Source organism: Lepisosteus oculatus, chromosome 7, assembly GCF_040954835.1.
Source record: "Lepisosteus oculatus isolate fLepOcu1 chromosome 7, fLepOcu1.hap2, whole genome shotgun sequence".
Taxonomy (NCBI): Eukaryota; Metazoa; Chordata; class Actinopteri; order Semionotiformes; family Lepisosteidae; genus Lepisosteus; species Lepisosteus oculatus.
This window is the reverse complement of record NC_090702.1, coordinates 49,833,488-49,846,413: the sequence shown is the minus strand read 5'-3', so window position 1 is coordinate 49,846,413 and position 12,926 is coordinate 49,833,488. Positions and strand designations below refer to the sequence as shown.

The 12,926-nt window shown below is 37.7% G+C and overlaps 1 protein-coding gene across 7 annotated transcripts in view; it reads right to left on the bottom strand.

The window, feature by feature from the left end:
* The window catches only part of aebp2 (AE binding protein 2), a 73,080-nt gene that overhangs the window by 27,913 nt on the left and 32,241 nt on the right, over positions 1–12,926 (bottom strand). For all 7 annotated transcript variants that reach the window (XR_001478947.2, XM_015352057.2, XM_015352055.2 and 4 more), the window contains exons 3-5: positions 9,313–9,420; positions 7,654–7,840; positions 4,501–4,625 (exon numbers count right to left, since the gene is read on the bottom strand). Coding sequence is in view for 6 of the 7 variants with exons in the window: in XM_015352057.2 (XP_015207543.2) it covers positions 4,501–4,625; positions 7,654–7,840; positions 9,313–9,420 (420 nt within the window). In the remaining variant the exon portion in view is untranslated. The remainder of the gene's footprint in view (positions 1–4,500; positions 4,626–7,653; positions 7,841–9,312; positions 9,421–12,926) is intronic.

Sequence of the window (12,926 nt, the reverse complement as noted above, 5' to 3'; positions counted from 1 at the left end):
CTAGGCTTTGAGAAACTGATGTCTCCTACGATTTTAAACCCGCTGAGTTTTTCATCAAAGGCGAATTGATAAATATCAGGAAGAGGATGCTTAAAATTCTGTGTACTACAGATGTAGGAAATGGCACCCTTGAAGTTGGATTTTTTTTAACTTGGGGCTCAGTACGTAAACAAAATTATCTTTAATAATCAACTTTTAACATATATTTAATATAGTGCCTTTAAAGGTGGCTTCTCAAAGCGCTGTACAGACCGATGACAACAATAAAATAAAAATATGACACATGCACAATGAGAAGGGTCAGTAGATGGGGGTACCAAATACAGTAGGAACCGAAGGGTAAAGAACAGATCCAGTTAAGTAAAAGCTCTTTGAAAGAAAGTTTTGAGTCTAATTTAAAGGAGTTTAGAGAAGGTGACTCTCCGATATCCCTGGGGATAGAGTTCCTGAACTTTGGGGCATAACAGAAGAAGGCCCTATAACACCCGTTAGAGTGCAGACAGGCTTGGAGGGCAGATAGGAGACCAGAATTAGAAGAGTGAAGGTTGTGAGGTGGGGAGTGGGACAACAGTAGCTCAGACTACTCACGTACTAAGGTGCCAAGCCATGCAGAGCCTTATAGGTGAGTGTGAAAATTCTGAAGTCGAAACGAAACTTGATAGGAAGCTAGTGCAAGTGTAGTGGAGCTAATTTGGGCATGGTCACACAAGGACCCCAGGATAGGAGGGATGTGATCACGTGCACTAGACCTGGTCAGGATTCTGGCTGCAGAATTTTGGACATACTGGAGTTTGTTCAATGTGGATTTAGAAACCCCAGCGAGCAGAGCATAACAGTAATCGGCTCAGGAGAAGACAAATGTGTTGATCAGCTTTTCAGCCACAGTTAGCGATAACTTAGGAGGTCAAAGAAAGATGTTTTGACAATATGTTGCACATGTGGGTCGAATGTCAAGCCTGCATCAAATATCACCCCCAAGTTTTTCAAAAATGAAGTTCAAGCACAGTGCCATTCACAAAAAGAGTTACAGCGTTGGCTTTATAAAGTTGAAGGGGAGGGGGGATGGCAATAAACATGACTTCAGCTTTGTCACAGTTTAGACATTTTGAGTCATCCATTATTTTATGTCAGAAATGCAATCAGAATAGAGACAGCCACATCAGTGTCGGGTTTGGTGCAGATGTAGATTTGAGTATTGTCAGCATAAAAATTATAGTCGAGGCCATGTGATCTGAAGAGCTGACCAAGTGGAAACATGTAAATGCAGAAAAGTAAAGGGGCCTAGTATCAAGCCCTGAGGAACACCAGACTTGACGAGTCCAATTTCAGACCTTAATCAGCCAAGAGAGACAGAGTGACAGCAATCAGTGAGGTAGGACTTGAACCATGTGAAAAATGTCAGAAATTCCATTCTATAATTTTTGTAAGAAAGGGCAAGTTGGAGATGGAGCGAAAATTGTTTAGATTGCCCAGAGCCATGTTAGGCTTTTTTGGCACAGGGGTAATGTCAGCAGTTTTGAGGGCCGTTGTTGCAACACCAGTGCTAAAGGACTCATTTATATTATTGAGGACAATGGGGCAGAGTGAAGTGAATCAGGACTGAACTAAAAAGGTGTGAAGAGGATCTAATATATAGGTGGTGGGTTTCATATGTGAAACCAATTTACTGACAGATGCAGAGTCAAGAAGAGAGAAGGAAACCAGTAAAGTTAGGCAAGCAGGAAAGAGGTGTGGAGGTGCCATGCGTTGCGGAAAGAACGTGATGCCGGATGTTTTCTGTCTTGGAGCTAAAGAAATCTAAACATTGCAAAGTTGCAATGAGGCAGGTAATGTGGTGGAGCAGTCTGTCGATAGTGGAGAAGAGGTGTCTGAGGTTGTTATGGTAATTTTCAATGTGAGAGACAGGTGGATCTAGCAGACTCTTTTGTATCCTTATATTCAGATATGTAATCTTTCCAAGCCTGGTAATGTACGTTTAGGCCAGAAAGACGCAACCTATGTTCCAAGTTTTCAGGAAACTGCCTTCACTGATTGCAGATGGTCGGTGTACCAGGGAGCAGAGCGAGAAAAAGAGATGGTATCATATTATCAGGTACTACTGCTATTAATACTTTTCTTTACAGTACCTCAAAGGAACTTACCATACAAAATCAAAGCAAAAAAAAAAGATTAAATACAAACTATGACAATAAGCAGACAAATGAAGGCAGGATTTAATACAGCTAAAAGAATTACATTATCTTGTGTGTGTACTCTACAGCTTGATCTCCCAAAGTTCACAGCTTATTTTGGTAAAAAAAAAGTTCTTCCATCTTCTAAGATTTAAGCAATATGACAAGACAAATAATGCTTGATAAATGTTAGGCTTTGGGCAAACAAAGTTGAGCATCATCAACATAGAAATGCAAATGAATACCATACCTAAGAAGAATGTAACTCAATGGAAATCCATAGATACGAAAAAGAATACAACCAAAAATAGATCCCAATGATACATCAAATACAACTATATTGAGGAAGGACCGATCAGTTTGAATAACCTGCTATAAAAACATTACACAGATTGTATAAAAAACACCCAATAGACTTCAAATGGTGATATTAACATACAAAGCTTTTCATGATTTGAGGTCCTTGACATTCTCTGGGAGCTACTTATTCATGGTCCGGTATGTTCTCTCGAAACTCTGCAAACCCTGATCCTCCGATCGTTCACCTTAAAAGAGCCGGAGGAAGAAAGACCCAGAGGACTTCTTCGGAATAAACAGTAAAACACAACACGAAGGACACAAGTGGAAGCTACATGGTGGTGCATTTGAAACGGAGAACAGGAGGCACTTCTTTACCCAAAGGCTTTTGGCAGTAAGGAACAAACCACCCAACCCCAGGTTTTGCAGCCAATACTCTTGACTTCCTTCAAGAAAAGGTTAGATGCAATCCTCTGATCAGTTATTGTACACACTTCACATTACCAACTGGTCTCCTCTCCCTTCTTTGTGTTCTCGTGTTGTGTTCCTAGTTATGCAATACGTCAGAAAGGCTGAAAGTGAGTACCTTTTAAGGGTCAAGCTGAAAAAATGATTTAAACACTCAAAGAATAATTTATAATAAGGGACTATTTCAGACCTTAATGATTTATGGATGACGAATATGAAAACGGGGCACAGAATTCCATAATGGAAGCAAAGCAAGACAGTATAATATATAACATTACTTTATTAACCCTTTACAATTTCTTGCATTAGGAATTATCTTTTTGCATACCCCAGCTTACTCTCCATGAGACACACAGACACACAGATAGGGAGAGAGAGATGAGTATGTATGAGAGAGAGATGAGAGAGTATGGACGTAACCTAAGAAACATGGCACTTTTAATTTGAATGATTTCAGATACATCATGAGGAGAGGCTACATGGAACTCTGCATAATCACATGCTCTAATCTTGGGAGTACATGAACTATGAAAATAAGACTCACAAGACAATCTAATTATTTTAGATTGAAAAAAACAAAATGAAAATCAGTCAGGTCTTTTGGGTGGTGTTATAAATTGCATTTAAGGAATGATGACATATGGAGAATATAGGGTTCCACAATTACTACTCTACCAACTTCCCAAATCGTTGTCCTAGCAACCAGTTAGTGTACTTGTACAGTATTATTGGTGTTACCTATAAATGAACAGATAGATAAGCACGCATCTATACATTTTTGAATTTATATCCACCAGATTGCCTGCAACAAAGCTGGTTATACCAACTTTAGCTTTTGTGAAACAAGTTGTAAAGCATTTTGCTGTTCATAGTATGAACAGCAAAATGCTTTTCTATTAAGAAAACAATTGCAGACAATAAGACACATGTAGTGTTATGTTCAAGTTGAAGTCTATGAGGTTCATACGCTTACAGTACCTGCCATTGACAACGTATCTATAGTTTATCATCATTTAAAATTTACAGTGCTGCTTATTACACACAGCTTTGGAGATTGTCTTCAGCATAAATTACTGGTGTACTTAACTATACCAGCCCAGAGAAGCTTCAGATTTTTACTCATGAATAAATGAATAAAAATGAAATTAAAACAAAACTGGTTTCCAGATGAAGTGACTGGTTTGTAGTGATGAACAGAAGGAAGACACGAGAGCAAATCTGCCTATAGTCCAAGGCAGTGTGACAAGTCCCACTTTAATTACATACCTCTAAGGCAAGCAGACACGCTCACGAGTTTAATTTTTAAAATGTAATTCTCTTTTTATGCTGAAAATGGCATTTTAAAATGCAAAAAAGACTAGGTTTTCAATACCAGTAGCCTTTATCAAAATGTTGCCAAAACACTAAGTCTTCTACAAGGGAAACTATAAGAAAAACACAGTTTTTAAAAAGATTGAATTCAAAGAAATTTGAATTTTAACAACTTCAAATTTAAGTGCCCTCTTACTTACGATGTATTAGACACCCAAAACACACCCCATGATAAAAAAAAACATTAACTTACTGTGCTATGGAAAACAACACTGTGACCATTCCCCAGGCTCTCTATATGTGTTGCAAGGTTCAAGCAAATAGCCCTGTGCCGTATAGCATCCATCGTCTGTGCATCAAAGAAATCATGTGGCCTTGCTGAAAAAGAAAAACATAAAAGGGGTAAACCTGGGGAAAAAAAGCAAGACAAACCTTAAAGCACAAAAGTGTTAAAAAACTCACCGCAAAGAATCTTGAGGAAATAATGCAAGTCTGCTCTAAGGTGGACTCATTTGATAGCTACTGTACTTACTGCTAGCAAAATAAGGCAGTCAGACACCCTGCAACCAGTAATGGTTCAAAGAGACCTTTCTGTGTGGAATATGTCTTGAAAAACTACTGATATATGAAACAGCTACAAATATTTGCTTCCTGGATTTTTTTTTAAAACTACCCCAGGTATAATTCATTTTGACCATAAGATGTATGTAAATGGTAACCGCTAGCTGGACACAAACAATTAGTCTAACTTTCAAACTACTAAACTGAAAATCACAACTTAACCCCCTCCTTTTTTAGTATCCGACACTCCCTATGATCCTTCAAGAAAAAGATGGACAAATTCATTCAATCAATAAGCTACTAGCAACCATATAAGGAAGACAGACCTTAAAGTGACGGGTCAATGAAGCATGCACAAGTTAACTGTTCCATTTATTACGCTTGTCTAAGAATGGATAAGTACGAGTGGTCCTTCATTTGATAAATGGAATGCTGACACTGGAAAAACTTTTTTTTAAAGGTAATGCTCTAAAATATGCAAGTGTATTCTTTCCTTTCTAAAAAGTAAAGTTCAAATATCTTGTACAAGTACATATGCAGTGTTTACCATTCACACCCGAAGAAGGCTCTACAGCCGAAATGTTATATTGGCTTCATTACCCTGTTCTCCCCCCCACTGAGAGCTGATGTGTGGTGAGCGTTCTGGCGCACTATGGCTGCTGTTGCATCATCCGGGTGGGGCTGCACATTGGTGGTGGTGGAGGGGAGTCCCCATTACCTTTAAAGCGCTTTGAGTGGAGTGTCCAGAAAAGTGCTATATAAGTGTAAGCAATTATTATTATTATTATTATTATTACGCATGATGACGCAGCTACCTACTTGAACTACGTTTACCATTTACTTTATTTCACTTGCTGGAATGATGCCACTTTGCAAATATCCAATGCACACTACCCTAAAACCCCCGCACAGATTAATTCCCCAACATAATGATCTTAATTGGTATTAAGAGTAAGCTTCATGGTTCGTTTATGCACACGTTATAATCAAGGGACATTGTTACTCATAGGGCTCTAGTTTCTAAGGGGCAGACTGTGAATGAACTACCTTTTTGATCTGTGTAGCTACATTTTCCATTTTCTTTTCTCACCAACAGAAAAGTTATCTGTATGTGGATCCCAGACAGAAATTTAAGATGACAGTTAGCAATGATTTTGAGAAACCGTCATTTAAAATGCCTGGGAAAACAAACTGTCAATTCTGTTTTCATGCTGTGCCTGTAATAATAAAACCCTTAAGCTATTCTGTTTCCTGTTGTGAGGGATGATTAAGTTTCAGGACATCATTTTAAAAACAAATCCTGCAATACGACATGCTTTGCATTTCTCAAGCACTACCATAATCTGGACCCTTGTACAACATTCTGGTTAGATCTTAGCTTTTGTTTTTCTGTCAATGAAGATGCTTTTCTTGCACATACAATTAATAGACATCAAGATGCAGATCCTTTATTTATGCACAAGTAGCTTATTTATATATTACACGAAAGCAGTTATTTCTAACAATTTCACTTTGATATGGAATTGTTAATGAACTGGGGGGGGGGGGGGGGCAGAAGTTTCATATAGATGTGGATTATATGGAAAGATGTGAGACAGAAGAGGGAGATGCAATTAACCACTGCTTTTCCAGACTGAAACTGTTCCCAAATAAAGTTAAAGTGCACTGGTATTCGAAGAGAACTAATATAAAAAGCCTCTCGACAGGTTGCTCAGCCCAGGAAGAGACAGAGTACTTTCATTTATAATCACTCTGCATCCACTCACCTGAGTATTTTGCAGGATGGTTAACAGCTCTGTACTAAACACAATGAGGGCCCTGATAATATAATTATTGTTTTTAATTTAATATCCATTCAGTTGCTTTTAGGCAAAAGTTCAACAATTTTGATGTTGTATGACTGGTTTTCAGGGACATAGATCTGTGACTATAAGCGTTTTATTTTACAAAAATACTTCACATGTTTTTAACACATCTTTAAGTAACCACAGCTCAGATCTAGACAAAGAGTATACATGTAGCACGAACAAAGACATGGTATTACAGGCTAGTAGGAAGAAGGTGTATTTTAAATATAAATGCAGGGAGTGGACTAGAAGAAGAAATCTATAAAGAAGACCTAAACCTGTTTTAATTCATTTCATTCATCATCTGTAGAGTGCTGGGAAGCAAAAAGTACAAGACTGCATGGATGTATTTAAAAACATAGAATTTAAATCAGCAGAAGTAAAGCACAAATCATAAAATGTCCTTGTTTTACCATGTTTGGAATCACGTCCAATTTTGATCACCATATTTCAAGAGGGTTATTGCTTTTAACTGGGCTTATTTCGCTTAGAAGGGTGAAGAATAAGTGTAAACATGATGTAGATATTTAAATGATCAAATCCTAAAAGGTAGTAAAAGTCAATCCAGTGGACAAACTAAATGTTAAAAGAATGCAGTGTCATTAAGTTTAGGACCATTCAAGAAAAAAAAGGCAATTTCTAAGAGCTGACTGCATACTTCTTGCCAAACCACATTTATTTTTTTTACAAATGTATTGAATACTAAGATAAAAATCAAGGTTAAGTAAGATGTGAACCTGTTGACTACAAGCTATTTATAAGGGTGAAAAACATGACATTTTTTTTCCAAAAGGACATCTAGTGGTGCTGCCAATCCAACGGACAAACCTCGACTTAAAAATAAAAAAGTGCTAATTATAAGCAAAAATATCTCCACACCCCTGCTAACAGGTATAGGTAGATCTCTAGGATTAGTCAAGAGAGTGAGAGAAGATACTCCATTGAGCAAGGAAAGTTCATGCAGACAGATTAGCAGAAACAACACAAGAAATACATACGTAATGATCTTCTGCGCTTGTTCTTCAATTTCCTCCTCTTGTTCATGCCAGCTTTAGAGGGTGACTCTTCCTTCACCTTGGGTTGGCTGGACACTTTGGAAGAGTTCTGTTGGCTGAAGTGAGTTGGGACATGCCGGGCCAGACCCCCCTGAGAGGCAAAACTGGCATTGCAGCCGCCTACCACGCACTGCGGAGAGTGAAAGGAAAACTAAATGACTTTCAAGACGTAAGACTAATCGGCACCAGGACACAATTGGTAGGCACTGCACCATACAGAAAGCCTACTGTGGAAAATCTTAAAGCATCTGTGCTTTCTATGTAGTCAGACCTCTTTGTGATAAACTAATTAAGAACATAGGAAAAAGTTTGTTACTTAAATGTTCTGGATATAAAAGATTTGACCACATTTTGCAACAGGACACATAAAGAAACATAAAACTCAAAGGAAAGTATTCAAACCATAATTTTTATTGTTAAGAACACAAAACATAAGCTGTGCAACTTAAAGATGTATGATTATGATTTGTATGCTTAGTAATGGCTGCATGGGTGTGTGCACGTATTTGCTCCAAGTACAGAATCATCATCTGGCAAAACGTTTGCATATAATCTCACAATGTGGGCTCTGTAATGAAATCGTTTGACATTAATCCATTTAACTAAAAATGTTTTAAAACAGGACAGTTAGAAAAACTATTTTAAAGATGCTACATGTGATTAATGACATGATTATTAATTTTGTGTAGCATGTGGAGGTTGAGAGGGTTCTGATTCATCGTGACCATTGCCAGAATTGTAAGTATCCATTCACTGGCTTCTCTCCATTATATCAGATGGAGGATTTTTAACCTGGTCATTATGTGACAATACACAATAATTGGAAATGAAGATACGAATCACTTTAAACTATCACTTTATGGGGATTCAATATCTATGGATTAAAATGCAACCCTGAAAATGTGTGCATTATAAGTGGGGTATTATTATAGGCCAGGCTTATATATACAGTGGTTAAAATCTCTGCAGTAAAGTCTGAAGGTAAAATAGTATCTGGTGTTATCTGAGTGAATGTATACCTACAAGAATTCAATCCCACCATTTACCATATCCTTCTTGCAGGAGGCAGGAGAAGTCACTGAACAGATCTTTATCATAGTTCCTTCACAAAGACAATTTCTTTTATAATAAGTCTTGGCAAACCCTACACAAAATAAAGTACATCATCCGCTAACAATTTGAAATGGTCACAATTAAAGAACTCGTAAGGAAAAAAAAAGGTTATGTTGTCGTTCTTCAGACTGTTAAAAATGAGAACTAAAGCAGCATTAAAACAGATCCCTACCTACCTGGCTGAAATCAACTCCCCTGACATGTTTTTGGCTTGCAGGGTCGCAAGTTGTGTCTAGTTGTGTCTAGTACCGCCTCCTCCTGAACACCTCTCACATAGAACATACTGCCTTTGAGCATCGCGCTGGCAAGGTCAGGTCGGGGATACTGAACTGATAACTGCCTTTAAAGAAATCCGTGTCCGCAAACCCACGCTCCTTCACGCTAATAAGCACAGTACTGCTAATTTCATGATTTTTTAACTGCAGTGAGGAAACCCAGTACCACATGAAAATGTTTAAAACTCTCAATGCTCCAAGTTTGTCTTCCTACCTTGAAAGGCTTGTCTCCGCTGTGTGTCAGCATGTGCCTCTGTAACCAGCTCTGACTTGTGGATGGCGTTTTGTATACTTTGCAGCCTTTCCATAAACAGACGAAAACCTGCAAGAACAGAAAAAATGAATGAAGAAAAACAAATACCGCATCAACCTTTGTGCCAGCCAGCCAGCTATTTCCTATTATCTGCTATTTCAGTGTCGGAATTCCGAGGTGGAAAACACAAGTCCTTTGTTTCAAGTTAATACTAAGAAAACAGATGTCTGCAAGCCTCAAAACTCGCTTGCCTCAAACAGAACAAGCACAACTGTTTTCTAGAGTTCTCATAAAAACAAGCCAATGCTTTTGAGAAGTAATTAACACTGTGCTAGACAGTATAGTTAAATTGATTAATTTTAAGTTGAATACAAAACAGCAATTGATTAATATATTGCATATTCAGGGATACAGGTGATATACTGTAGATTCAACTACAAACATCACCTGCAACATTTGTGCTGGTACTATATATCTCATCACCTCATACAGGTGATATTCTAGCTACTACAGGGTCAAAAGTGTATCTGTTAGCCCACAGAGTAATTAATGAACTAACAAAATGATGTAAAAAAGTGATCATCTAGAGGGGATTTTCAAAACGCTGTAAATGTTAGAGGAAATATGTACCTATTGGGGTAGAAAATAAATATTTTTCTTGGCATTATTGACCTACTTTACTTGCAGTTTTATCCAAGATGACTTACATTAATACAAAAACCTGTAACATTTTTTCAGATTTTTCATCATTTGCACATTTTCTTTGAAGAGCAAATAACTATTGTTTATATATACATTTTTAAAAAAGCAAATGCTAATTCATTCATAGAGGTTTTGTTGATAAACAAATGTACAAGGCTATGAACTAGACAGTAGGCATACAAATTGCGAGACCACCTTGTAATCTTTCTCTGAAGGGAACACTGCCCTCATTTACGCCTGGATTCAATATCCATGTTGACTTACATATGTTTGAATGTTCTAAAAACTCCAGACACCACTTATTCACATGACAATATTACACACGATGTTGTAGATGGAAAACTGCTTTAAAAACAAGAGAGAATAGGTTTGAAATCAAGGAGAGGGCAATTATAAGGCTCCTTTAAACAGAGACACTATGAGACCAGATATCACAGCTCCTACCACGGAAGGAAGCCGACACAATATGTAAGTTTGTACAGTATGTACAAAGATCTCACAAATGAGAGTTTGTCATTTTTTTACGGGATGTTTTAACAAAATACAAATATGCCTATAATATTAACCGCAGAAAGAGACATGAAAGTCAACTATTTATACTTCTAAAATCTGAACCAGCCTACTACCTGCTACCTAGCAACAGCAGAATCGAAGCCGGTTAAAATGAGCCAAAATGATCAAATGGTATATGTAAGAGCTGTTTTTAATTTCCAGTTGCAATGTTTGGTATTTCAGGTCTTATTGTTAGAATCATCCTGCAGAGCAACAGGACACATCTATGTCATGCACATCCACACTAGAGGTTTTCGAACCCTTTTCCAATAAAAAAAATAAATAAAGAGCTGGAAGGAAAGGACTCTGAGCTGCTGTTGCTGTGGGGTGGGAGGGACTCGCTCTGCCAGGCAGCAGTGTGCTTCCATTTCGTTGTTTTGATGCACAGGATCTCCTGCGCCGCACTGGCCTGGGGGAGCAAGCAGGTCCTGCATGCAGTCTGTTTTGCAACAGCAGACGTGGACATTGGACTCACACACTTTACCGAGATCTGCGAGTCCTTGGCGACTACTGGATTTTCAATCTCAAAAACAACAAATGAACAATGCAAAAGTGACCGTGGTGCTTAGAGTAAATGCAAAGCAAATATAATTATGTGTAATTGAAGGCCACATTTTTTTAAACTAAGAAGTCCTTGTATAACAAAAGACAATTTTTTCGGTGAATACATTTCTTAAGACTCCCTAATGGCTGGAAACACCAGCAATGTCAGGAAAACATGTCCTTGGATGCATCTTTTTTAATTAATAAATTACAAATCAACTGTAGACTTGAACTGAAGTATTTGCTGTACTTCAGTTTGATTTGTAAGTCACATCATGATCTCACACGACACTGTAGGCAAAGCAATGAGTCGATAGATGTATTATAAAAAATGCCCTAGCGACAATGTCTTCTGAAGCAGAGTTAGTCTCATGGATGATATAATTCTTCACACTAATGAAAGAATACCAGATAGCCAGCCCTAAAAGAGGCTCATTACAGTAAATATTGATTTAAAGCTCCATAATGACTAAACCTACAGAATATTACATATAATAATGTCCTTTATCCAAATACTTTAAGCGGTATTTGTTATGAAACTAAAGACACCCTGAGGGGGATTAGCAATTTCTCTGTCGATTGGCAAACAAGTTTAAACCTGCAAATCCGCATTTTGCATTAAAAAGCATCTTTCTGCTCATATGTCAATAAAAAAAAAGATTAGACTTATTCAAAAGACAGGTGACACTCCAATCATCTTAAAGCACTGTAAATAGCTATCACTCAGAGAATCAAAAGAGAATAAGTCTAGTATTCAAAGTGTCATGACTAACACAAGACTATTAGAGGATGCAATGAATTGAACGTTTCCTATGTTAACATGGCATTGATCCACCATTTGCACTTTATGAGATCACGGCATGCTGCACAAAGTAGCCTAGCTTTAGACAGCCAGGGGTCTGCAAACTTGTGGAAGGGGCGTGTTAGGAGTTATCTCATCCACTTATAGGCCGGATCCGAGTGTCACTGACACATTAACATCAATATGCTCCCTACATGCATTTTGACTAAAATGATCCAATACTATAACAGGATATATAATTTAAAAAATGTAATAATCTGCATTAAGATACAGATCTTACAGTTCAGTGTGTTTCTTGCCCTTGCCTTTTCCATGCTGAATACTCCAATCTGAGGCTTGATAAGCAGCATGAGCTTCTGAGTGTTCAGCTGTTAATTAGCTCTGAGAGGAATGTAGTTCCAAGTGCTGCAAGCAGTGAAAATGACACTTTCTTCAAACGTTTACATTTCCAACCCTGCAATCTGGCTCAATAGCCTCAAATGTGTGTCGCAGCTGCCTAAACGTCAAGGCCCATTAAAATGCTCAGATTTATTAAATTTCAAAATTCCTTCACACTTATCCATCGAAACTGTCAAATCAATGTTCCTGGTATAAACGTTGTGTGGCTTGATCAGAAACGAAAACATAATGCCCAAATGTTGAAAATGCTGAAATCCGGTTCAGGCCAAATTATTGAAACCGGCTGTTTCACTAAAGCAGCCCGTTTTGAGTGAAGTTCTGACAGTGAATTTCTTTGTTCTATTTTTGTGGATGCCACGAGGATAATGAATCATTTTTTTAACTTTGTTTCATATAATTATTAGATATTTCCTCTAACAAATTTCTATCTTGCTTCAGCTGGTTATGGACACATACTGTAACACTCATCTGTGCCTCCCACTCCGGTGGGAGTTTTTGCATGTACATTCCAATCTCAGCAACCCCGATGGTGTGATCACCAGTTTTCTAGTTTTCTAGATAGTTTTCTAAGATGCTA